Source organism: Bos indicus x Bos taurus, chromosome 18 (assembly GCF_003369695.1).
Source record: "Bos indicus x Bos taurus breed Angus x Brahman F1 hybrid chromosome 18, Bos_hybrid_MaternalHap_v2.0, whole genome shotgun sequence".
Classification (NCBI taxonomy): Eukaryota; Metazoa; Chordata; class Mammalia; order Artiodactyla; family Bovidae; genus Bos; species Bos indicus x Bos taurus.
In genome coordinates, this window is record NC_040093.1 from 3,348,726 (window position 1) to 3,373,504 (window position 24,779).

At 46.2% G+C, this 24,779-nt stretch overlaps 1 protein-coding gene across 1 annotated transcript; it reads right to left on the minus strand.

The window, feature by feature from the left end:
- Positions 1–2,361: 2,361 nt before the first annotated feature.
- On the minus strand, positions 2,362–14,947 carry GP6 (glycoprotein VI platelet). The gene is made up of 8 exons (XM_027514702.1): positions 14,790–14,947; positions 12,149–12,184; positions 11,774–12,031; positions 10,220–10,504; positions 8,623–8,676; positions 7,234–7,293; positions 4,337–4,387; positions 2,362–2,842 (listed from the first exon to the last, which is right to left on the minus strand). Exons 1-8 carry the CDS (start codon positions 14,821–14,823, stop codon positions 2,604–2,606), a joined length of 1,017 nt encoding a protein of 338 aa, XP_027370503.1. The 5' UTR covers positions 14,824–14,947; the 3' UTR covers positions 2,362–2,603.
- Between the last annotated feature and the right edge of the window lie 9,832 nt (positions 14,948–24,779).

Sequence of the window (24,779 nt, forward strand, 5' to 3'; positions counted from 1 at the left end):
AGAAAAGGTACTTTAATCAGGGAGAACTTAGCCCAGGGGTGAGGGAATGGGAAAGAAATGTTGGTGATCACATTGATTTGTCTTCGAAGTCATTGCCCAGATCTGGTATTTCTTATCTGTGTGGCTAGATACCTGACAAGTCTTCCTCATTGGAGTATTTCTCCTACTAATCCCACAATATTTTGCAGCCCTCTTGGGTGCTTCAGTGGCCTTCCCTGGTGGCTCAGAAGGTAAAGGATCCGCCTTCAAGGCAGGAAACCAGAGTTCGATCCCTGGGTCAGGAAGATCCCCTGGAGGAGGAAATGGCAACCCACTCTAGTTTTCTTGCCTGAGAAATACCATGGACAGAAGAACCTGGTGGGGTCCATGGGGTCGCAAAGAGTCAGACAGAACCGAGCAACTAACACACACATACATGAAGCACATATATGATCACATCATTGCTCTGATTAACTTTTAATGATTCCATGTTAATGATTTAATGATTCCACAGAAAACAGAACTTCATGGTATGCATAGCTCTTCTTACAGCCCCCAGAATTCCCTTGTGACATACAAAATCCCCAAATTCCTTAAAGCAGCAGTACAAGAATTATTTTTTTATTAGAACCTTTATTTTTTGCTTTTTTTTAAATTGAAGTATAGTTGATGTACATTGGTGTGTTAATTTCTGCTGTACGGCAAAGTGACTTGATGATATATACATCTATATATTCTTTTTAATGTTATTTTCTATAAGAATTACTTTTTTATTAAGCACTAATTTTTTTTCTTCCAAACCTTACTTCCTTCTAGATGTTTCCTCTAGCCCAAGTGGCATAGAGGGCACACTGGGGGAGGACTCTGAGCTCAGAGTCTCCAGGAAGGCAGGCAACCTGGGGGCTGGCAGTGTTGAGGGAGGGGCCAGATCTTGCCAATCTTCATCACAGCTCCTGGGGGGAAGTTCCCTAACAAAGTCAGGGTCTGAGGTTCACTCTGGTAGGAACTGGAACCCCAGATGTGTACCAGAGTCATATTCATGGGAGAGCCAGACCGGACTTCATTTGAAGACTGTGTCAGCAACAGAAAGGCTTCTGTTTAGCAGGAGGGCACCCAACTAGGTGCCACAGTCTAGCAACAGGAAAAGGGAAGTATTTCTGACTTATGTCACTTATCTCCCTAGGACAAGTGACCCCACACAGACAGGGATGGATGTCAGGGAGTAAGGTTGGGTTTGTTTGGTTTTTTTTTTTTTCCTTTTTATTAAGGTGAAATTCATGTAAAATAAAATTTACCATTTTAAGGTGAACAACTCAGTGCCATTTAGTACATTTTGTTATGAAACCACCACCTCTACCTAGTTGCAAAATGTTTTCATCACTGCAAAATTAGAAAAGAAAAAAATCACCAATTAAGTAATTACCCTTTGATGCTAGGAAAGACCAAAGGCCCAAGGAGAAGGGGGGGTGCCAGAGGGTGAGATGGTTGAATGGCATCATCAACTCAGTGGACATGAATCTGAGCAAAATCCAGGAGACAGTGAAGGACAGGGAAGCCTGGTGTGCTGCAGTCCACGGGGTCAAAAAGAGTCACACAAGACTTAGCAACTGACCAACAAGTAAATACTCCCTATTTCTTCCTTGCCTTAACCCCTGTCAACCACCAGTCCATCCAAACCTTTAGGATAAGCTTAGGACTTTGGAGTTTTTTTCTAATATAAAGGCAAGTCATTAACATGTTGGTTTTAATTATTATTATATTCAAAGGGGAAAGAATAGAATACCCAAAAGCCTGAAAGAGTCAGGTACAACCCAAGAAACAAAAAAAGATTTTTTTTCAGACGGTAGCTTAAGACAGTGTTAGCATGAGGTTTACATTTGGGGATAACCAGGAAAAAAAAAAAAAAAACCTCAGGAACTTATTCACTTTCCTGCATACCAGAAACTAACACAACGTTGTAAATTAACTATATGTCAATAGAATTTAAAAAAAAAAAAAAAAAAAGCATAAGGCAGGTGGGCAACGGGGACACATGGGAGAGTTTTGGGCAGAGGATGGATTGGGTCATCTGTGAGGGGGGGTGACGTCAGAAGTCAATCCTCAGTGGGGAAAAGAGGGGGGACAAACTGAGAGAGAAGCCCTGAAACACATACCCTACCACGTGTAAAACAGCCAGTGGGAATTTGCCGTATGACACAGGGAACTCAAACTGGTGCTCTGTGACAACTAGAGGGGTGGGAGGTGGGAGGGAGGTTCAAGAGGGAGGGGACATGTGTATACCTATGGCTGATTCAGGTTGATGTATGACAGAGACCAACACAGCATTGTAAAGCAATTATCCTCCAATTAAAAATAAATAGAATGAAAAAAATTAGTCCATCTGGAGGGACTTCCTTGGTGGTCTTGTGGTTAAGACTCTTCCTTCCAATGCAGGGGGCATGGGTTCGATCCCTGGTTACATAACTAAAATCCCCGCATGCCTCACAGTCCAGCTCCCCCCCTCCTCCAAAAAAAGGCAACGAGCAAGACAACAGTGAGTAGACTGTGGCTCTCATAGTCCACTCACGCTAGATCCCCTCCCAACTCACATAACCAATCTCTTAGACACAGCCAAGCCTGAGATTCTAGTGACGGAAGCCTTGGTTGTGACCATCTGGTCGACCCCTATCCTGACGACCCTGTGGTTTCTGGGTCTGCGGGAGGGGTGGGAGTGGCCTGTGTGCAGCTCTGATCCGGTGCATCATTGGAGGTTTCCTTCGGCTGTGCCAGTCTTCTGCCAGAAGCCCCACCAGGAGAATTAGAATCACAGCCCCAAGGCATATCCGGGCCAGATTGCCCTTAGTGTAGTGCTGGAGGGCAAGACCTGGAGGAACAAGAAGAGACAGGAGCAGATGATAAAAGCCCAGCTCCAAGGGGACTTCCCTTGTGGTCCAGGGATTAAGACTTGACCTTCCAATGCCAGGGATGCAGGTTCAATCCCTGGTTGGGGAGCTAAGATCCCTCAAAGCCGAAAAACCAAAACATAAAACAGAAGCAATACAATGAAGACTTTAAAAGTGGTCCATATCCAAAAAAATAATGGTAATAATCTTGGGACTTCCCTGGTGGTCCAGTGGTTTAAAATCTGCCTTCCAATGCAGGGGGACACAGGCTGGATCCCTGGTCAGGGGACTAAGGTCCCACATGCCACAAGCCTGTGAGCTTGACTACTGAGCCCAAGAACCACAACTAGAGAGAAAACCACATGCCACATCAAAGATGCCTCAAGCTGCAACTAAGACCCAGCCCAGTCAAAAATAAAAATTATAAATAAATAGTAAACAAACAAAAAAAAGCTCCTCTCCAGGACCCACTCCAAGCCACATTTTGGGTTTGTCACAGCCAAATCCTTCATCTGAAAACCTATTACTCTCCACTAGCCAGAAAAGCTATGACAAACCTAGACAGCATATTAACAAGCAGAGACATTACTTTGCGAACAAAGGTCTGTCTAGTCAAATCTATGGTTTTTCCAGTAGTCACGTATGGATGTGAGAGTCGGACCATAAAGAAAGCTGAGTGCTGAAGAACTGATGCTTTTGAACTGTGGTGTTGGAGAAGACTCTTGAGAGTCCTTGGACTGCAAGGAGATCAAACCAGTCAACCCTAAAGGATATCAACCATGAATATTCATTGGGAGGACTGATGCTGAAACTGAAACTCCAATACTTTGGCCACCTGATGCAAAGAACTGACTCATTAGAAAAGACCCTGATGCTGGGAAAGATTGAGGGCAGGAGGAGAAGGGAACAACAGAGGACAAGATGGATGGATGGCATCACCAACTCCATGAATATGAGTTTGAGCAAACTCCGGGAGATGGTGAAGGACAGTGAAGCCTGGCATGCTGCAGTCCATGGGGCTGCAAAGAGTCAGACACAACTGAAGAATAACAGGCTAGGATGCCAACCTTCTTCCTCGAGGATTCCTCCCATCCTCACCAAGCATCAGGACTAGATAAGCCCCATTCATTGAGTAGCACATCTTCCACTCACCCCTTCACAGGCCTCTGATACTTCTCCCCATACACAGACACTACCTGGTTGTTTGGCTGATTGTGGAAGAGGAGACTGTCATAAGGGGTGGGACAGAGACGAAATTTCCCTTCTTCTGACCTTTTAGATAATCTCCACCTTCACACTGGTCTTTGCCCAATTCTGAGCTCCATATGCTAACACTACCCCTCCCCTTCTTAGCTGACACACCAGAACCCAAGACCAGAGAGCTGCAGCTTCTTTGCAGGGAAAGCAGCCAGTTTGGGGTAAAGACATGGGCTAGAGGGGGCATGAAGTTGGTCCAGAGAAGGACACTTACTCACCAGTTGGAGGGTCTGACTCCTTTGGAAGGACAGTGATATTCCTAGAAGCTTCTGGGAATCAAAAACGATAAGTGTAAAGAGGTGGAACCATCTCTTCTACCCCTGTTTCTACCCCAATCCTGAACAGCTGCATTGAGAGGCAGAATTCCAGGTTTATAAGAAGAGTATGAACTACAAAGGGCTTCTCTGATGGCTAGGTGGTGGGGAAAAAAAAAAAAAAAAAACGCCTGCCAATGCAGGAGACACGAGTTCAATTCCTGGGTTGGAAAGATCCCCTGGAGTGGGAAATGCCAACCTATACCAGTATTCTTGGCTGAGAAATCCCATGGACAGTGGAGCCTCGTAAGCTACAGTCCACGGGGTTTCAAAGAGTCATACATGACTGAGTGAGTAAACAACACAAACTGCAGAGTCAGAGTGTTCGGATTTGAACCTCAGACTCATCACTTATTAGATGTGGATAGAGTGATAATGTTAGTCACTCAGCCATGTCTGACTCTTTGCAACCCCATGGACTATAGCTCATCAGGCTCCTCTGTCCATGGAATTATCCAGGCAAGAATACTGGAGTGGGTTGCCATTGCCTTCTCCAGGGGATCTTCCTGACCCAGGGATTGAACTCAGGTCTCCTGCATTACAAGTAGATTCTTTACCATCTGACAAATGACTTAATAGCTATGGGTCAGTTTTCCTAATCCTCCTGAGAGTGACTGGGGACCAAGAAGGGTTTTGAACATAGGATGGGGAAGAATCTCCTCAGAGTCTTGGAAAGTACCTGCTGGAATCAGGAACCTAAAGTGTGTGGACCCCATGAAGATAGCTAAGGAATCCTCAGGGAATCTGCCAAGGTTTTCTGCCTTGAAGGAAAAGGAGACACTTCCTAGGGAATCCAAAGGCAAAGAGCACAACAGTGTGAGGGAAACATAACTGCACTGGACTGGAGGATGTACTGTGTCCAGAGAACTACGATCTACATGGGCCTGAAGCACAGGATCGAGCCTGGAAGCAAGGGGAACAAGGCTACACACATGGATCAGAGCCAAGTTGGAAGAGCACACCAAAGGGATTTCCCTGAGGGTCCAGTGGTTCAGACTCTGCACTTCCAATGCAGAGGGCGTGAGTTTGATCCCTGTTTGATCCCATGCAGCACAGCCAACAAATTAAAAAAAAAAAAGAAAGAAAGAAAGAAACATTCAGAACTGCCGGGAGCCAGCGTGAAGAACTCCGCCCATGGCAGAGGTCATGAGGAAGGAGGCTCGGCAAACGCAAAGGTGGGATCGAGGCTCAGGAGTCCCCCTGGAAATTCTCGAGCATCTACCCCGAAAACCAGAGCCTGCCTACTTTACTGCTTTGTGCTCTCACCTACACCCCTGGCTTTACGGGGGGCTGTCCCCCACCACCTCTCTCTGAAAAAGAGTTAACTTACAGCTCCAGTTAATAAAGTTCCTGGGCATGACAAGAGTGTTTCAACCTACAAACTCCTTTGGAAGTCCTCTAGCCTGCCTTAACAGGTTCTTCTGGCCACATGTGATTGTTCACAGCCTCCCAACCGTGAGAGACATGAGATGTTCTAAACTGTCTAAATACAGATTCCTTTGAGCAGTTAAAAGATTGATTAGAAATTGTATTGGTGAAGTGTTTTTCACTTGTTGGGCCAATGTTTGCTGCTAAGTTTCCATATCCCTTACCTACTGTGTCCCTGGGAGTGTATTGATTAATATAATTGGTGAATAGAAATGTAAGTAGTAGCTTTAATGTTTGTAACCTTGGACACTTGAGTTAATTCTTTCCTTGTTATAGGAATGTAACTTTATCTAATGCTTTCAGAGGGTGGCACCTGACTTTAGAATAGTCACCTTTAGAGAAAAATAAGTTTTCTGAAGAAAGGGTCATAAAATGTTAACAGGCCTCCTGGTCAGAAGATGATGTAAATCACCTAAACTTTTGCATATGATAAGTTTGCAGGAAAAAAGCCTGGCTTACTGCTGACTCTACCCCTTCCCCCATTATCCTCTACGCACAACTTAAGGTATAAAAACTACTTTGGAAAATAAAGTGCAGGCCTTGTTCACCGAAGCTTGGTCTCCCGATGTCATTCTTTCTCTCACCTTCTGGCTGAATTCCCATCTGGAGCATGGAGGCTCGTCAAGCCTACTAATTTTGCCTGGGCTTCTAAGATCTGACCAGGGAGGCCTTAGTGTCTCCTCTCCTTCGGGAGAACGGGAGGACGCCTGCAGCCTATGTAGGTGATGCAAATTCCTTGTCTTGGAATTTTATTAGCTTTCCACGTAAACCAGGTTATTCAGCCTCTTTTCTCCACTGAATTTTCTCACTGAGCTATCCTTATTTAACCACTCTTTATATCTTTAACTCTATCATATCCTGATCGCTGAAGCTGTCTCCCCTTCTATTTCCCTGGGTCCACCAGGGCTGGACCCCGGCACAGAACTTACTACCCACGTAGAAGAGTTCTTGTGGCAACACACTAAGTGGGAGAAAGTCCAAATGAAAAAGAAAAACAGAGCGGAGCTGGGGATGGGGGGGTGGCTCAAGAGGGAGGGGACATGTGTATAGCTGACTCACGTTGCTGTATAGCAGAAACCAACACGTCATTGTAAAGCAGTTGTCCCTCAATTAAAAGTAAATTTAGGAAAGAAGAAGAGCACAGTGTAGGGATAAGTAATGGTGTCCCCATGGTAGCCTCGGTGCCGCCATCTTGGAGGCAGCCACGTTTCCCAGAATGCTCCTCTGCCCCCATGCTCAGAGCCCACCTCCACCCCACCCTCGCCCTCAAATCAAGGACTTTCCTGGGAAGAGTCAGGTGGTTTTGAGAAGCAGACTGAAAGCTGACAGCCTTAGATGATGGAAGAGCGAGCTCTGAGTGCCTGGTTACTCACCAGTTGTGGAGGCTTCGTTCGCAATCGAGTGGTTCAGCTTCCTGGAGGCTTCTGTGAATTCTAAGCAAGAAGATTATAAGAAAGTGGGTAATGTCGTGTCTGTTCAGTGAGTCCGTACTCCCCTCACCCCTTCTGAGCTATCCGTTTCCTGGAACTCATTTATCTACCACACACTGCACAGACACAGAGGAAAAACAAACTCAGAAAGCCCAAAATAAACCCGTATTCTACTTCTGAGTGGCTTCCTGAGAAATGGCTCCATTCATCTGCTGATGGACATTGGGTTACTTCCACGTTGGGGCTATTGTGAATTCTGCTACTATATGAACATTCACATACAAGCTTCTGTGTGAATACACTTTTTTAAATATTCTTGGCTGTATATACTGAAGGTGAGGGCTTCCCTGTTGGCTCTGTGGTAAAGAATCTGCGGCTCTGTGGTAAAGAATCTGCCTGCAATGCAGGAGACCTGGGTTCGATCCCTGGTCCAGAAAGATCCCACATACTGTGGAGCAGTTAAGCTATTGAGCCTGTGCTCTAGAGCCTACGAGCTACAACTACTGAAGCCCACATGCTCTAGAGCCCATGCTCCGAAACAAGAGAGGCCACCACAATAAGAAGCCCATGTATCGCAACTAGAGGGTAGCCACTGCTCTCCACATCTAGGGAAAAAAAAAAAAGCCGATTCAGCAGTGAAGACCAAGCACAGCCAAAGACAAATAATTTTTTTTTAATTTTCTTTGAAAAAGGAAGCACTATTGATTCATGCAACAACTTGGAAAAATCTCAAGGGTATTATGATCAGTTCAGTCACTCAGTTATGTCCAACTCTTTGCAACGCCATAGACTACAGCATGCCAGACTTCCCTGTCCATCACCAACTCTCGGAGCTTGCTCAAACTCATGTCCATCGAGTATTATGATGGGGGGCGGGGGAGGAGACAATCTCAAAAAGTCCCATGTTGTATGATTCCGTTTATATGTAACATTCTCAAAATGACAAAATTAAATCTAGGAAGAACAAATTAGCCAGGGGTTAAGGATCATGGGAGGGGAGGGGTGTCTATAAAGCGGGGACCCTGAGAAATATCTTTGTGAGGGTGGAATAGCATTTTTTGTTTTCTTCCCTGGGAACAGTATTTTGAATGCAATGGTAGTTATATGAATCTGTGTGATAAATCGACATAGAACTATACATATATAGTGTGCCAATGTCAGACTTCTGGTTTTTCTGTTGTACTGTAATTATGTAAGAAGATCCCCTGGAGGGGGAAATGGCAACCCACTCCAGTATTCAAGTATATCGAGAAATCTAGACAAAGAGGAGAAGGATAACAGGGTTCCTGTCCCTTTATACCACAGACACAGGGTGAATGCTCCAAAACCTACCTGTTACAGTGGAAGGCAGTTCTGTGGGCGGCCAGCTGGGGGTCACAGAGGTCCCTGAGAAATCAGGAAGAAAAAAAAAGAGAGAGAGAGCGATCTGTGCACTGTTACGTGTGGTTCCTGAGCAAACCCAGTTTCCTCACCTGGAAAATAAAAATGCAGATGCTTCCATCACTGGACTGTAGTGAGTCTTAAACAGCATTTGAAAGGCACACCTAGCACATTCTGGAGCTAATGAATGATGATCCCTGTAGCTGCCTTCCCTACTTGCCAAACTGCAGTCCTGTCCCTTCTTCTGGATCCCTGTGACCTGCCATCTTACAGATCCTGGGAACAAAAGTGGCTTTTGTCTCCTGGGAACCAGATGAGGAGGCAAAAACCATGGACTGTATCCAGAGAAAGACAGGCATCCTATGTGGGGACAAATGGGGACTGCCAAGGGAACAAAACAGCCCCTTCCCTCTCCCATGACCCTTGCTATCTGCTTGTTTACCCAGACCAATCACCCAGGCATTATTCCCAGCATCATTCCCAGGCAATAATACCCAGGCATTATTCATAGCATTCAAATTAAAACAGTATTAAATTTTCTTTTTCCTGGCTTTCACTTTCTCCAGGCTTCCACTGCAGGGAGTGCAAGCTCAGTCCCTGGTCAGGGAACCAAGATCCCGCATGCCGCAAGGTGCAGCCAAAAAAAAAGAAAAAATACATAAATTAAAATTTTTACATAAAAATAACTGATTGATTAATGTAAAGTGAATATATGTATGCATATATATATATATATATATACATATAACTCATTCACTTTGCTGTACACCTAAAGTTAACACCATATTATAAATCAACCATGTGTGTGTGTGCTAAGTCACTTCAGTTGTGTCCAGCTCTTTGCAACCTGGTGGACTGTAGCCCACCAGGCTTATGTGTCCACGGGGATTCTCCAAGCACAAATACTGGTGTGGGTTGCCATGGCCTCCTCCAGGGGATCTTCCCAACCCAGGGAGTGAACGTGAGTCTCTTATATCTCCTGCATTAGCAGGCAGGTTCTTTACCACTAGCACCACACTAGCTGAGAAGCCCTATAAACCAACTATACTACAATACACATTTTTAAAAAAAAGAAAATCTTGGGCTGGGAAGACCATCCTGGATTATCTGAGTGGGTCCAATTACAAGAGTCCTTAAAAGCCTAAGAGCGAAGCAGGAAGGTGGAAGAGTCAGAGAGAAAGAGAAAGATTAGAAAATGCTATGAAACTGGCTTTGATGATGAAGGAAGGGACCATGGGAGCCAAGAGATACAGGTGATTCTAGAAGCTGAAAAAGGCACCAGAAATGAATCTTCCCCTTGAGCCTCCAGAAGGAAGGCTGGCTGACACCTTGGTTTTATCCCTGCAGGACCCATTTCAGACTTCTGACTTCCAGAACTGTAAGGTAATACATTTGTGAAATTTAAGCCAGCAAACTTGTGGTCACTTGTTACACAGCACCCAGACACTCAAACACCCTCCAATGCCTCTGAATTCCCATGCTCCCTCCCCTGGAAACTTCCATCAGGGACTGCCAAGGCTGGAGAAAAGATTTTGTCTATACCCCTGACCTGTGACCACAAGCTTCAGGGGGTCGCTGGGGGCTGACCACAGGTATGGATATGCGCTGGAAAAGCTATAGCATCGGTAGATTCCACTGTGGGCTGCAGTCACCGTGACAATAGGGAAGTCTGCCCGGTACCACCTCTCCGGTGTCTTGAAGGGCCTGGTGTCCCCCTCCTTGTAGAGAGCAAATTGGTCAAAACCATATTGGCTCTGACAGCGTAGAGTCACGGTCACTCCTGCGGGCACCGCCGTGCTGGGCTGAGCTGAGAGCGAGGGCTTGGGGGAAGTTCCTGGGAAAGGACAGAACTTTAGTATTAAAGATGGTGGCCACTGTGGAAAACAGTATGGAGGTTCCTCAGAAAACTAAAAACAGAATTACCCACCATATGATCCAGCAACCCCTCTCCTGGACACATATACAGACAAAACTCTAACTCAAAAAGATATATGCACGCTTATGTTCACAGCAGCAATATTCACAATAGCTAAGACATGGAGACAGCCTCAATATGCACTGGCAGAGTAATGGATAAAGAAGATGCAGTCCGTGTATACAATGGAACACCACATAGCCACAAAGAAGAATGAAATAATGCCATTTGCAACAACATGCCATGTGCAACTAGAGACAATCCCACTAAGGGAAGTAAGTCAGACAGAGAAAGACAAGTAGCACATGATATCAAGTACATGTGGGATCTAAAATATGACACAAGTGAAACAGAAACAGACTCATGGACACAGAGCACAGACTGGTGGTTGCCAAGGGAAAGAGGGTTGGGAGAGGCATGGAGTGGGAGGTTGGGGTTAGCAGATATAAGCATTTATATATAGGAGGGATAAACAACAAGGTTCTACTACTGTACAGCACAGAGAACTATATTCAACACCCTAGGATAAACCATAATGGGAAAGTGTTTTTCAAAAAAAGATATGTATAACTGGAGCACTTTGCTGCACAGCAGAAATTAACAGCATTGTAAATCAACTATACTTCAATTAAAAAATATTAAAACTGGGGGAGAGGGATAAAAGAGAAAGAGAGAGAGAAAGTGGTTAAGACTCCACCTTTCCATTGAAGGGGCCAGGTGGTTGGACTCCTGGATGGAAAACTAAGATCCCACATGCCCCAAGGGTGTGGCCACAAAATAAATATTTTTTAAGGGATAAACGTGGCTAGAGGGGTGCACATTTTTTGCTCTCGTGTCAGGCTTGGATGTGACTTGGAATGACAATCTAGGAATCTGTCTTTATTTAAAATTGTGCTATTGTGAACATCCTGGATTTTATGCATTGATTTGGGGGTGGTTTTTTTTAAATATTGTATTAACATATTATTTATGTGGGTTACTGAGTTTTGGGCACTTTCCCTAAATTTGGCACTCAAGGCCAACATCTTGCTTGCCCCACCCTAATCCCAACATCCCCACCCCCTGCCCTTGCCCTGGGACTTTGGGTTTAGGGTCTTCATCACCCGCCACTTTCACCCTCTTGGCGCCCAGAACAGAGGACCACGCAGCCCTGAGGCTCCACGTCCAGCCCCGCCCACCCCCGGTTACCAGTAGCAACCAGCTCCAGCTGGCTGCTGGGAGGGGACCAGCGCATCCCTATCTGATAGGAGCAGCGGTAGCGGCCGGCTTGGTCTCTTTCCATCGCCGAGATGAAGATCTCCGCCTGGTCAAAATACCTCCCGGATTTCAGCTTCTCCAGGCGGTACAGTTCTGCATCCGGAGGTCCCTGGCAGCGAATGGTCACCGGCCTCCCCAGGGGCACGAGGGAGCTGGGCAGGGCCTGGAGGGAGGGCTCGGACAGAGGACCTGGAAGCGAAGCAAATCCTAGAGGAGCTCAGCTTCCGACAGAGCCCTCCCGTCCCGGTCCCTCCCCCAGCTCCTGCCTTCTCACTGGCTGAACCCAGAAGACGGATCTGGACTCACCTTCCGGAACGCGTATCACCCGGCCCAGACACAGCCCTGGGGAAAGAGCAAGCGACCAGTCACCAGGACCTCGTGTGAACCCACACCTCCTGCATGCTGCACACTGAGCTGACGAACTTGCATGCTTTTGCTTTTTTTAATTGAGGATATAGTTGAGAGTCCCTTCGACAGCAAGGAGATCCAACCAGTCTATCCTAAAGGAAATCAGTCCTGAATATTCATTGGAAGAACTGATTCTGAAGCTGAAGCTCCAATATTTTGGCCACCTGATGTGAAGAGCTGACTCATTTGAAAAGACCCTGATGCCGGGAAAGATTGAAAGCAGGAGGAGAAGGGGACGACAGAGGATGAGATGGTTGGATCGCATCACCGACTCGATGGACATGAGTTTGAGTAAACCCCGGGAGTTGATGATGGACAGGGATGCCTGATGTGATGCAGTCCATGGGGTCCTAAAGAGTCAGACTCGCCTGAACGACTGAACCAAACTGAACTGATAGTTGATTAATAACCTTGTGTTAGTTTCAAGTATTGCCTTTCTTTTGTCATTATTGTGTGTGTGTGTCATTTTTTTTTCAAAGATACACAAGCACATGATTGAAGTGAAAGAAGCCAGCCTGGGACGTCTCTGGTGGTCCAGTGACCCGGACTCTGCCCTTCCAATGCAGGGGCCCAGGTTCGATCCCTGCTCAGGGAACTAAGATGCCACAAGCCCTGAGGCATGACCAGTTAATCAAAATTAAAAAATAAACACAGGGCTCCCAGTTAAATTTGAATTTCAGATAAACAACAAATAATTTTTTTTTTTTTGCACAGTATATCCTATGAGGTCCATAGCCCTGCAACTGGCAGGAGGTAGATTTAAACATGGGCAGCACATTTTCGCAGTAAATCATGTGGATGTGGTGCTAACATTCCTTAGTTTGTATTTGAGCCTGTCGCTGCGTGACCTTAAACAAGTTACTTAATCCCTCTGGGCCTGTGTTCTCACCTGTGAGATGGGAATAACAGGAGGCCCTGCTTCATCAGGCCGTGATGGGGATTAAATGAGTGTCTTTTTAGAAACACAGAGTAGGGCTTCCCTGGTGGCTCAGTGGTAAAGAATCTGCCTGCCAGTGCAGGAGACACGGGTTCGATCCCTGATGCGGGAAGATCCCACGTGCCTGGGAGCAACTGAGCCCGTGCACCACAATTACTGATCCGGTGCTCTAGAGCCTGGGAACTGCAACTGCTGAGCCCAGGTGCTGCGACTACTGAAGCCTGCGGGCCCCAGAGCCAGTGCTCCGCAACAAAAGAAGCCACCGGAATGAGAAGCCTGGGCACCGCAACCAGAGAGGAGCCCCCATCACCACAACTAGAGAAAGCCCACATGCAGCAGCAAAGACCCAGCACAGCCAAAAATAAAATAAAAGCACAGAATAATGCATGTGCAAGAGCTCCATGAGTTCTTTCAAGGGTGGATAAAGGCTTGAGTGACTGAGGGGCAGTTTGTCTTCACAGTATGCACTCTTATCCCCGATAACACAACTGCTCTCCCTTCCTGCTTAGCCCCGGGAGCCTCTGTCCTTTTCCGTGATAAAACTCCTTTGAAGAAACAAGGAAATCATGCGCAGACGTGCCCAGAATAGAGCTTGATAAGAAGGAGACTTCAAAAAATGCATCTGAGCCTCCGCACCAGTCCTATTACAGGAGACTCTTACTCCAGCGTTATTGAGATGGACTGACAAATAAAAATCTTACATATCCAAGGTGATGCCCTGTAAAATAATTACCACAATCAAGCTAGTTAACACATCTGTCACCTCACATAATTAAATATCTTTTGGGGTATTTTTCTGGTGAGAAATCTAAATCTACTCTTTTGGCAAGTTTCAGGTACGTGCTATAGAATGGTTACCTACTGTCACCATGTTACGACTTAAACCCCCAGAACTGATTTCATCTTACAAGTGGAAGATTGTACCTTTTGACCCACATCATCTACCTCCCCATTACCCGCACCTCCACCTCAACCGCCTGTCCCCAGCCTGGGCAATCACAAGCTACTCTCTGCTCTTGTGGGTTTGACCTTTTGAGACTCCGTGTATAAGTAGGATCCTGCAATATTTGTTTATCTGGCTTATATTGCTTAGCATAATACCCTCAAAGTCCAATCACATTGTCACAAACAGCAAAATTGTTGGCACCAGAACCTTAAGGGATATTGACAAGCTAAATCTATAATCTAGCACTGATATCAAATCCACCTCAAACAAAATTAAAAATTATAATACAACAAGGACCTACTATAGAATACAGGGAACGCTACTCAATATTTTGTAATAACCTATAAGGGAAAAGAACCTGAAAAAGAATATATATATATATATATATATATATATATATATATATATATATATTATATGTATCTGAGACCTGTATTCATTTATCAACCCAGCCATGAATAAACTACAATAATTCACACAAGCAGCATCGCCCTGGGTCCCAGTTTTCCCACCCAGCAAATAAGTGAGGTGATGCTTGTAGGTCGCCTCTTGCCCTGAAAGTTACCTCTTGCCCTGGTGCAATTAAAAAAAAAAAAAAAGCATTCTTTGTCTCCTAGCCCACTGCCTGTCCCTCAGCATTTTCCAGAATGACTCACCAAGACAGAAGAGGGCAGACAGGACTGGGGACATGGTTCCTCGCCTGTCCTGAGCTCTGCAACCCAGGAGGGAAGCCCTGGGTGGGGGCTGGAGCCGGACACAGGCTGCGGCGGGGGTGAAGGGCCCTCTCCTCCTCCCCCATCAGCCTGGCTTTCCCTAGTTGGCACTCATCAAGCCAGAGCCACAGCGTGACTTGCACACAAGCTCCAAGAAGCCTGGCTTATCTCCGGTCACCAGCCCAGGGCCCCAGTGAGTCTGCCTCGTGAGGCATCATCTGTCTTCTGCTACTTCCAGTAGCCCCCTACATTCATTAAGGGCTTGCATATCAAAACCCCAATGGGTCAGTGCAATCCACAGAGTCAGAAAGTACACTGGGGACTTCCCTGGTGGTCTAGTGGCTGAGACTCCGAGCTCCCAATGCAGGGGACCCCCGGTTCCATCCTTGGTCAGGAAACTAGACCCCACAGGCTGCAAGCAAGACCTGATACAGCCAAATAAATTAACGTTTTAAAAAGAAAGGGGAAAAGTACATCAGTAGGGCTTCCCTGCCGGCTCAATGGGAAAGAATCTGCCTGCCAGCGCAGAAGTTGTTGTTCAGTCGCTCAGTCGTATCTGACTCTTTGCGACCCCATGGACTGCAGCACACCAGACTTCCCTGTTCTTCCCTATCTCCCAGAGCTTGCTGAGACTCATGTCCATTGAGTTGGTGATACCATCCAACCATCTCATCCTCTGTCGCCCCCTTCTTCTCCTGCCCTCAATCTTTCCCAGCATCAGGAGTTTCCAATGAGTTGGCTGTTCCCATCAGGTGGCCAAAGTATTGGAGCTTCAGCTTCAGCATCAGTCCTTCCAATGAACACTCAGAACTTATTTCCTTGAGGATTGACTGGTTTGGTCTCCTTGCAGTCTAAGGGATTCTCAATAATCCTCTCCGGGACTCTTGATATCGCTTGGCCCATCCAGACAATCCAGGATCGTCTTCCTCCTTTGACATTGGCTTTTAGGAACTTGAACCCATCATCCACCTCGCTCCCCCCTTGCCCTGTAAAGTAGAAGGTTCTGTGGATTAGGATGTGAACACCTTTGGGGGCACCCACTTTTGTGCCGACCACACTGTTCTTTACAAAATCCTTAAGCAAAGATCCTTTCTGCTTAAATTAAGAGGAATCAGCTTCACCAGGGTCGTTTGCAAGCAAGTCAACTGAAAAGAACAGATTTTTAAAATCAAAAATTCCCACTATCTGCTTGCAAAAAAAAAAAAAACTTGGGGTGTGTTAGCAAGAAGAGGGGTTGGAACTCAGAGTCTGATTCCACAGCCCACTCTCTTTCTGGGGGAGGGTTATAGGTCCAAATGTCCGTGAGAACCTCTGACCACACAGAGATTTGTCTATTACATACATGCAAGCAACCTGCGGCTCACAGCTGATGCTAACCACAAACCTTCACAACCAACATCCGCTTCCTTTCTGAAACTGAGAAACCCCGAAGACCACAAGTGTGGAGTCACACATCAGCTTCATCCTTGACTGCTTCTCTGAAGGCTTTGAGGTGGTTCACAAACCCAGCTACAACCTTCAGACGGATGGAAGACAATCAAACCGATCTACAACAAGACGGGCAAAACAAAACCCAAACCCGCAGAAGCAGCCCAGAGAGGAGACAGCGGCAAAGTCGTGCACAGACCCAGGGCCCACCGTGGAAGGCGGTGCTCGGATGGGCTCTTCACCACGAGAGACCAGGCCGGGGTCACATCCTTCATGCTGCCCTTTGGGGCTTGAGAACTGTGTCGGGATGGTTTGGGCTGCCAGTCACGGGACATGAAGGGGTTAAGCTGAACTGACATGTGCACACGACCATGTGTAAAATAGATGGCTAGTGGGAAGCTGCTGTGTAGACAGGGAGCTCAGCTCGGTGCTCTGTGACGACCCAGAGGGTGGGATGGGGGTGGAGGGAGGTTCAGGAGGGAGGGGATATATGTATATATGACTCATGTTGTTGTACAGCAAAAACTAACACCACATTGTAAAGCAATTATATTCCAATTTTTTAAAAGGTGTTTAAGCTGAGCTGACCTTCACCCCAGGCAAAAGGGAGAAGGAATTCCATTTCACAGAAGTATAAGCCCAGGGGTGTAGCAGGCTTTGGGTTCAGTAACATCCTGAGGATTCCTCCTGCAAGATGCAGGTCCGACAATTACTGCTGCTGCTGCTAAGTCGCTTCAGTCGTGTCCGACTCTGTGCGACCCCATAGACGCCAGCCCATCAGGCTCCCCCGTCCCTGGGATTCTCCAGGCAAGAACACTGGAGTGGGTTGCCATTTCCTTCTCCAATGCATGAAAGTGAAAATCAAAGTGAAGTCGCTCAGTCGTGTCCGACTCTAGCGACCCCATGGACTGCAGCCTACCAGGCTCCTCCACCCATGGGATGACATCACCCCAAATCAGGTCACTGTGGCAGGTTGAACAGAGGTGCTTCCCCTAAAAGATATGCCTGGTCCTCCCCTTAGTACCTGTGAATGGAGCTAATTTGGAAAAGGGGGGTTTTTTAAGATTTTTTTTTAATGTGGAGCATTTTTTAAGTCTTTATTGAATTTGTTGCAATATTGCTTCTGTTTTTTGTGTTCTGGTTTCTTGGCCCCGAGGCATGTGGGATTTTAGCTCCCTGGCCAGAGATCGAACCCCCACCATCTGCATTGGAGGGTGAAGTCATAACCACTGGACACCAGGGGAGTCCCCGGAAAAAGGTTTTGCAGATGTACGTACGGGTCTTGAGATGAGACTGTCCTAGATTATCCGGGCGGAGCCTCGCTCCAACAAGTGTCCTCAGAAGAGAAGACAGAGGACAGAGGAAGAGGAGATGAGGGGAGGGCAGGCAGAGACAGGGATGATGCAGCCCCAACCCAGGAGTGGTTGGAGCCCCAGAAGCTGCAAAAGGCATGAGCCTCTGAGGGTGTGTCCCCCATCCCACCCCCGCCCCTGGCTCTGACACCTTAAGTTTGGACATCCAGCCTCTGGAACTGTGAGCGAATACATTTATGTTCTAGGTCACCAAGTCAGTCAAACCAGTCAACCCTAGAGGAACCTAGATGCTGAAGCTGAAATTCCAAGAGTTTGGCCATGTGATGCAAAGAGCTGACCCATTGGAAAAGACCCTGATGATGGGAAAGATTGAAGGCGGGAGGAAAAGGGAACGACAGAGAATGAGACAGTTGGATGGTATCACTGACTCAATGGACAGACCATGGGAGACAGTGAAGGACAGGGAGCCTGTCAAGCTGCAGTCCATGGGGTCACAAAGAGTTGGACACAACTTAGCAACTCAACAAGTCATCAAGGTAACGGTATTTGTTACAGCGGCTGGAGGAAGCTGACACAATCTCTTTGGTGGAGGGTCAGGAGGTGGCTACCACAGCCATTTTGGGCCACTTGCTTTCTTGTGTGTGTGTGTGTGTGTGTGTGTGTGTGTGTGTGTGTGTGTGTGTGTTGTCCAGTGAGGGAGAGAAAAGCGCTTCCCTTTCGTTCGTCTAATCAGGCTATCTTAACTCCTGTGCTGATTTTGCGTGCATGCTAAGTTGCTTCAGCCCCGTCAGATCTTTGTGACCCCACGGACCGCAGCACGCCAGGCCCGCCAGGCCTTCCTGTCCTTAACTACCTCCCAGAGTTTGCTCAGATTCACGTCCATTGAGTCAGTGATGCCATCCAACCATCTCATCCTCTGTCGTCCCCTTCACATTTTGCCTTCAGTCTTTCCCAGCATCAGGGTCTTATCCAACGAGTCAGTTCTTCGCATCAGGTGGCCAGAGTATTGGAGCTTCAGCTTCAGCATCAGTCCTTCCAATGAATATTCAGGGTTGATTTCCTTGAGGATTGACTGGTTTGATCTAGCTGTCCAAGGGACTCTCAAGAGTCTTCTCCAGCATTATAAAAAGATGTCTGTGCACCCAAGTCTATCTTGCCCTGTTAGTCCCTGAATGATGTAACCCAACAGTTCTTGACTGGGGTGATTCTGTCCACTCCCCAGGAGCATTGGGCAGCGTCTGAAGATGTTTTTTTGGTTGTCCCACAGTTGGATGGGGCATTGTGCTAGTGACATCTAGTGGTTAATGCACAAGATAGCTCTCTCCTCCCCACTTCAAAAAATCACCTGGTCCAAATGAACTTATTTACAAAACAGAAATGCTCACATGGAAAACAAACGTATGGTTACCAAAGGGGACAGCAGGTGGTGGAGGGAGATGAGCTGGGAGTTTGGGATTAACATATACTTACTACCATCTATAAGACAGGTAAACACGGACCTCCCTGGAGGTCCAGTGGTTAGGACGCCACGCTTCCACTGCAGATAGCACAGGCTGGATTAGGGAACTAAGATCCCACGTGTTGCACAATGCAGCCAGAAAAAAGGGAGGAATTACAATAAAAAATTGGTAAACAAGAAGGAGCTAGTATATAGCACAGGGGACTCGACTCAATATCTGTATCAACAGTAACCTACTAGGGAAAAGAAGCTGGAAAAGAATCAATGTGTATGTATATATGTATATAAAGGAATATATATATGCATAACTGAATTGTTGTGAGTACACCTGAAACTAACACAGCATTGTAAATAAACTATGAAAAAAGTGAAAGTGTTAGTCACTCAAAGTCGAGTCTGAAACTTTTCAATCCCATGGACCGCCATGAGATTGAAGCCACCAGGCCCCTCTGTCCATGGGATTCTCCAGGCAAGAATATTGGAGTCAGGGTGGTTGAGGGGGTTGTCAGGAAAAGGAACTCAACTGCAAAAAAAAAAAAAAATACTGGAGCGGGTGGCCATTCTCTTCTCCAGGAGATCTTCCTGATCCAGGGATCAAACCCTGGTCTCCTTCATTGTAGGCAGATTCTTTACCACTGAGCCACCAGGATCCTTCAACTACACACATACATATACTTTATATGTTTAATGAGATACATCTATGATTATAACTGAAAGTAAAGAATCAGCCCCCAAGGCTGGTGCGTCCTGACCCCGCCCCTGCAGTCTGCAGTCAGGGTTCTGCTCAGCTCATTCCAGCCACGCCCATCTTTTTCTGCTCACATTTTCTGGTTGCAATGCCAGGCTCTTTCCCTCTTCAGGGCTTTAGGGCTGAGTGTCTGACCCACATCACTGCTCCAAAGAAGAGTTCACCAAACCATCCATTACAGAGATCTGTCAGGTAATACTCCGTATGAGCAGCTTGTTCAAAACACTTCTCCAGTTTCCATGCATTTTACCCCGTAGAGAATCTAAAATGGTAGTGACGCCCTGTCCTCCCTTCCTGAAGCCCCTGATAACTCCCGATGTACTCTCTGTCTCTGTGAACTGCCCTGCTCTGGGTGTTTCTTATAACTGGAGTCAAGCTATGTATGTGTGGTCTTTTGTGTCTGCTTATGTTACTTCCCTCTATACAGTCAGCAAAAACAAAACTGGGAGCTGACTGTGGCTCAGATCATGAACTCCTTATTGCCAAATTCAGACTTAAATTGAAGAAAGTAGGGAAAACCACTAGACCATTCAGGTATGACCTAAATCAAATCCCTTATAATTATACAGTGGAAGTGAGAAATAGGTTTAAGGGACTAGATCTGATAGATAGAGTGCCTGATGAACTATGGACGGAGGTTCGTGACATTGTGCAGGAGACAGGGAGCAAGACCATCCCCATGGGAAAAAAATGCAAAAAACCAAAATGGCTGTCTGGGGATGCCTTACAAATAGCTGTGAAAAGAAGAGAAGCGAAAAACAAAGGAGAAAAGGAAAGATATAAGCATCTGAATGCAGAGTTCCAAAGAATAGCAAGAGGAGATAAGAAAGCCTTCCTCAGCTATCAGTGCAAAGAAATAGAGGAAAACAACAGAATGGGAAAGACTAGAGATCTCTTCTGGAGAAGGCGATGGCACCCCACTCCAGTACTCTTGCCTGGAAAATCCCATGGATGGAGGAGCCTGGTAGGCTGCAGTCCATGGGTTCTCGAAGAGTCAGACACGACTGAGTGACTTCCCTTTCAATTTTCATGTTCATACATTGGAGAAGGAAATGGCAACCCACTCCAGTGTTCTTGCTTGGAGAATCCCAGGGACAGGGGAGGCTGGTGGGCTGCCATCTATGGGGTCACACAGAGTCAGACACGACTGAAGCGACTTAGCAGCAGCAGCAGCAGAGATCTCTTCAAGAAAATTAGAGATACCAAAGGAACATTTCATGCAAAGATGGGCTTGATAAAGGACAGAAATGGTATGGACCTAACAGAAGCAGAAGATATTAAGGAGAGATGGCAAGAATATACAGAAGAACTGTACCAAGAAGATCTTCACAACCCAGATAATCACGATGGTGTGATCACTGACCTAGAGCCAGACATCCTGGAATGTGAAGTCAAGTGGGCCTTAGAAAGCATCACTATGAACAAAGCTAGTGGAGGTGATGGCATTCCAGTTGAGCTATTCCAAATCCTGAAAGATGATGCTGTGAAAGTGCTGCACTCAACACGCCAGCAAATTTGGAAAACTCAGCAGTGGCCACAGGACTGGAAAAGGTCAGTTTTCATTCCAATCCTAAAGAAAGGCAATGCCAAAGAATGCTCAAACTACCACACAGTTGCACTAATCTCACACGCTAGTAAAGTAATGCTCAAAATTCTCCAAGCCAGGCTTCAGCAATATATGAATCATGAACTTCTAGTTGTTCAAGCTGGTTTTAGAAAAGGCAGAGGAACCAGAGATCAAATTGCCAACATCCGCTGGGTCATGGAAAAAACAAGAGAGTTCCAGAAAAACATCTATTTCTGCTTTATTGACTATGCCAAAGCCTTTGACTGTGTGGATCACAATAAACTGTGGAAAATTTTGAAAGAGATGGGAATACCAGACCACCTGACCTGCCTCCTGTGCAATCTGTATGCAGGTCAGGAAGCCACAGTTAGAACTGGACATGGAACTACAGACTGGTTCCAAATAGGAAAAGGAGTACATCAAGGCTGTATATTGTCACCCTGCTTATTTAACTTATATGCAGAGTACATCATGAGAAACGCTGGGCTGGAAGAAGCACAAGCTGGAATCAAGACTGCTAGGAGAAATATCAATAACCTCATATATGCAGATGACACCACCCTTATGGCAAAAAGTTAAGAGGAACTAAAGAGTCTCTGGATGAAAGTGAAAGAGGAGAGTGAAAAAGTTGGCTTAAAGCTCAACATTCAGAAAACAAAGATCATGGCATCTGGTCCCATCACTTCATGGGAAATAGATGGGGAGACTGTAGAAACAGTGTCAGACTTTATTTTTCTGGGCTCCAAAATCACTGCAGATGGTGATTGCAGCCATGAAATTAAAAGACCCTACTCCTTGGAAGGAAAGTTATGACCAACCTAGACAGCATATTAAAAAGCAGAGACATTACTTTGCCAACAAAGGTCTGTCTAGTCAAAGCTATGGTTTTTCCAGTGGTCATGTATGGATGTGAGAGTTGGACTGTGAAGAAAGCTGAGAGCCAAAGAATTGATGCTTTTGAACTATGGTGTTGGAGAAGACTCTTGAGAGTCCCTTGGACTGCAAGGAGATCCAACCTGTCCCTTCTAAAGGAGACGAGTCCTGAGTGTTCATTGGAAGGACTGATGCTAAAGCTGAAACTCCAATACTTTGGCCACTTGATATGAAGAGTTGACTCATTGGAAAAGACTGATGCTGGGAGGGATTGGGGGCAGGAGGAGAAGGGGATGACAGAGGATGAGATGACTGGGTGGCATCACTGACTCAATGGACATGAGTTTGAATAAACTCCAAGAGTTGGTGATGGACAGGGAGGCCTGGCGTGCTGCGATTCATGGGGTCCAAAGGGTCGGACACGACTAAGCGACTGAACTGAACTGAACTGATGGTACTTCCCTGGGGGCTCGGACGGTAAAGAATCTCTCTGTGATGCAAGAGATCTGGGTTCGATACCTGGGTCGGGAAGATCCTCTGGAGCAGGAAATGACAATCCACCCCAGTATTCCTGCCTGGAGAATCCCATGGACAGAGGAGCCTGGTAGCTACAGTCCATGGGGTCACAGAGTGTTGGACACAACTGAGCATATCTCTCTATCTAGGTGATTCCTTGTTGTAGTTTTGATTTGCATTTCGATAAGATTTCAGGATGTGGAGGCTTTTCATGTGATTTTTTAAAAAACAGTGTGAGTAAAACTGACCTCTGGAGCTTGGCCTCTCGACCCTCTGCCCTGTTTTGAACTCTTCTTCCAGGACCTGCTCGAGGACATCTGTTGAGGACAGGGGTTTTTCCTTACCTCCCCGCAGGCCTGGTGAGGACGCACCCATCAGCATAGGTTTTTCGGTTGCTGTTACAAAAGCAGCAGCAGAAGGCAACAGCATTTCTTCACATTCCACTGGTGTTCTTTGTTTTGCCTTTGGTAACTGAGCATTAATTTTCTACTGAAGTAGAGTTGATTTCCGATGTGTTTGTTTTCGATGTCAGGAACTTGGTTCAGTTATACACAAACGCATATCTCTTTTGGAGGGAGGGCGTCCTTTCTGAAATAGGTACTCTCAGTGTGTTCAAGAGTTCTCTGTGCTATTCCTGTAGGTTCTTTTGGATGATCTGATAATAATTAGCGTGTATTTACTTAATCCCACCCTCTTAATGTCCCCCTTCCCCTACCATTTTTTTAATAATCGTAAGTTGGTTTTCTAAGTCTGTGAGTCTGTTTATATATTAGCTTATTTGGATGAATTAATTAATTCCATGTTTAAGTGATACGTTATTTCTCCTTCCCTTTCTAACTGATATCACTCAGAATGATAAATCTCTCAATCCAACCATGCTGCTTCCAAAGCATGTCTTCCCTCTTTCGGATGGCTGAGTGCATTCCCATGTCTGGATGGACCAGTTACGCTTTTTTCCTCTGTTGATGGACATTTTGATTTGATGCTCTGTCTTAAATATTGTGAACAGTGCTGTCCTGGAAATAGCAGTGCACGTATCCCTTTAAATTACGAGTTTCTCCGGATCTAGGGCAAGAGGCAGGTTTGCCGCTGCAGGTGGTAACGCAGTATTTGGTCTTTCATGGTGTCTCCACACTGTTTCTTTCCTGCAGGCACCCACCCCTTTACATCCCTGCCCACACTGTAGGAGGATTCTTTCTGCCCACCCTGGGCAGCACTTTATCTCTGTAGATCTTTTGGAAGATGGCCATTCTAAGGGGTGTGAGCAGACACCTCTTTGCCGTTTTGGTTGACATTTCTCTAACAGTCATCCTAAGCGCCTCTTCACAGGCCATTGCCTTCTTTGGACAAATGTCCACTTAGGTCTTTGGCCCGTTTTTGTATTAGGTTGCTTGCTTCCTGGGTTGGGAAGATCCCCTAGAGAAGGAAATGGCAACCCATTCCACCATTCTTGCCTGGAGAATCTCATGGACAGAGGAGCCTGGCAGGCTTTACAGTCCATAGGGTCACAAGGGTCGGACACGATTTTAGCGACTAAACCACCACCCCCGCCTGAACTGTCTTCATGTTTTGGAGATGAACTCCTTGCTTCTTAAGTTCGTTTGCAAGCATTGCCCCCCATTTTGAGGGCTGTCTTCTCCTTTCATTTAGGGTTTCCATTGCCTGCAAAAGCTTCTGACGATAATGAGGTCCCTTTCGTTCAGTTTTGTTTCGTTTTTCATTATTCTAAGAGTGGATCCAGAAAGAACTTGCCGTGATTTTTATCAAAGCCTGTTCTGCTATTAATATATTTTCCTCAAGAGGGTTAGAGTAATTACCCCTCCATCCAGCTCTTTAACTGGTCTGGAGTTTCTTTTTCTGTAACTGGTTAGGGAGTGGTGTAACCTTGTTCACTTTCGCCCGTTAAGGAACCCCATCCTGTCCTCCGTCCTGACTGTTCACAATTTACATTCCAGCATCAGGAGGGATCTTTTTCTCCACAACCTCTCCACTCTTCATTGTTTCTAGACTTTTAGACAAAGGCCATTCT

Excerpts from the sequence above, each read along its gene's own strand:
- GP6 (XM_027514702.1), bottom strand. The coding sequence starts at position 14,823 with ATGTCCCCAGTCCTGTCTGCCCTCTTCTGTCTTG. Across the intron at positions 8,677-10,219 it reads CCTGAAGCTTGTGGTCACAG|GGACCTCTGTGACCCCCAGC; the intron begins GTCAGGGGTATA and ends CTGATTTCTCAG. Across the intron at positions 7,294-8,622 it reads ACTGCCTTCCACTGTAACAG|AATTCACAGAAGCCTCCAGG; the intron begins GTAGGTTTTGGA and ends CTTCTTGCTTAG.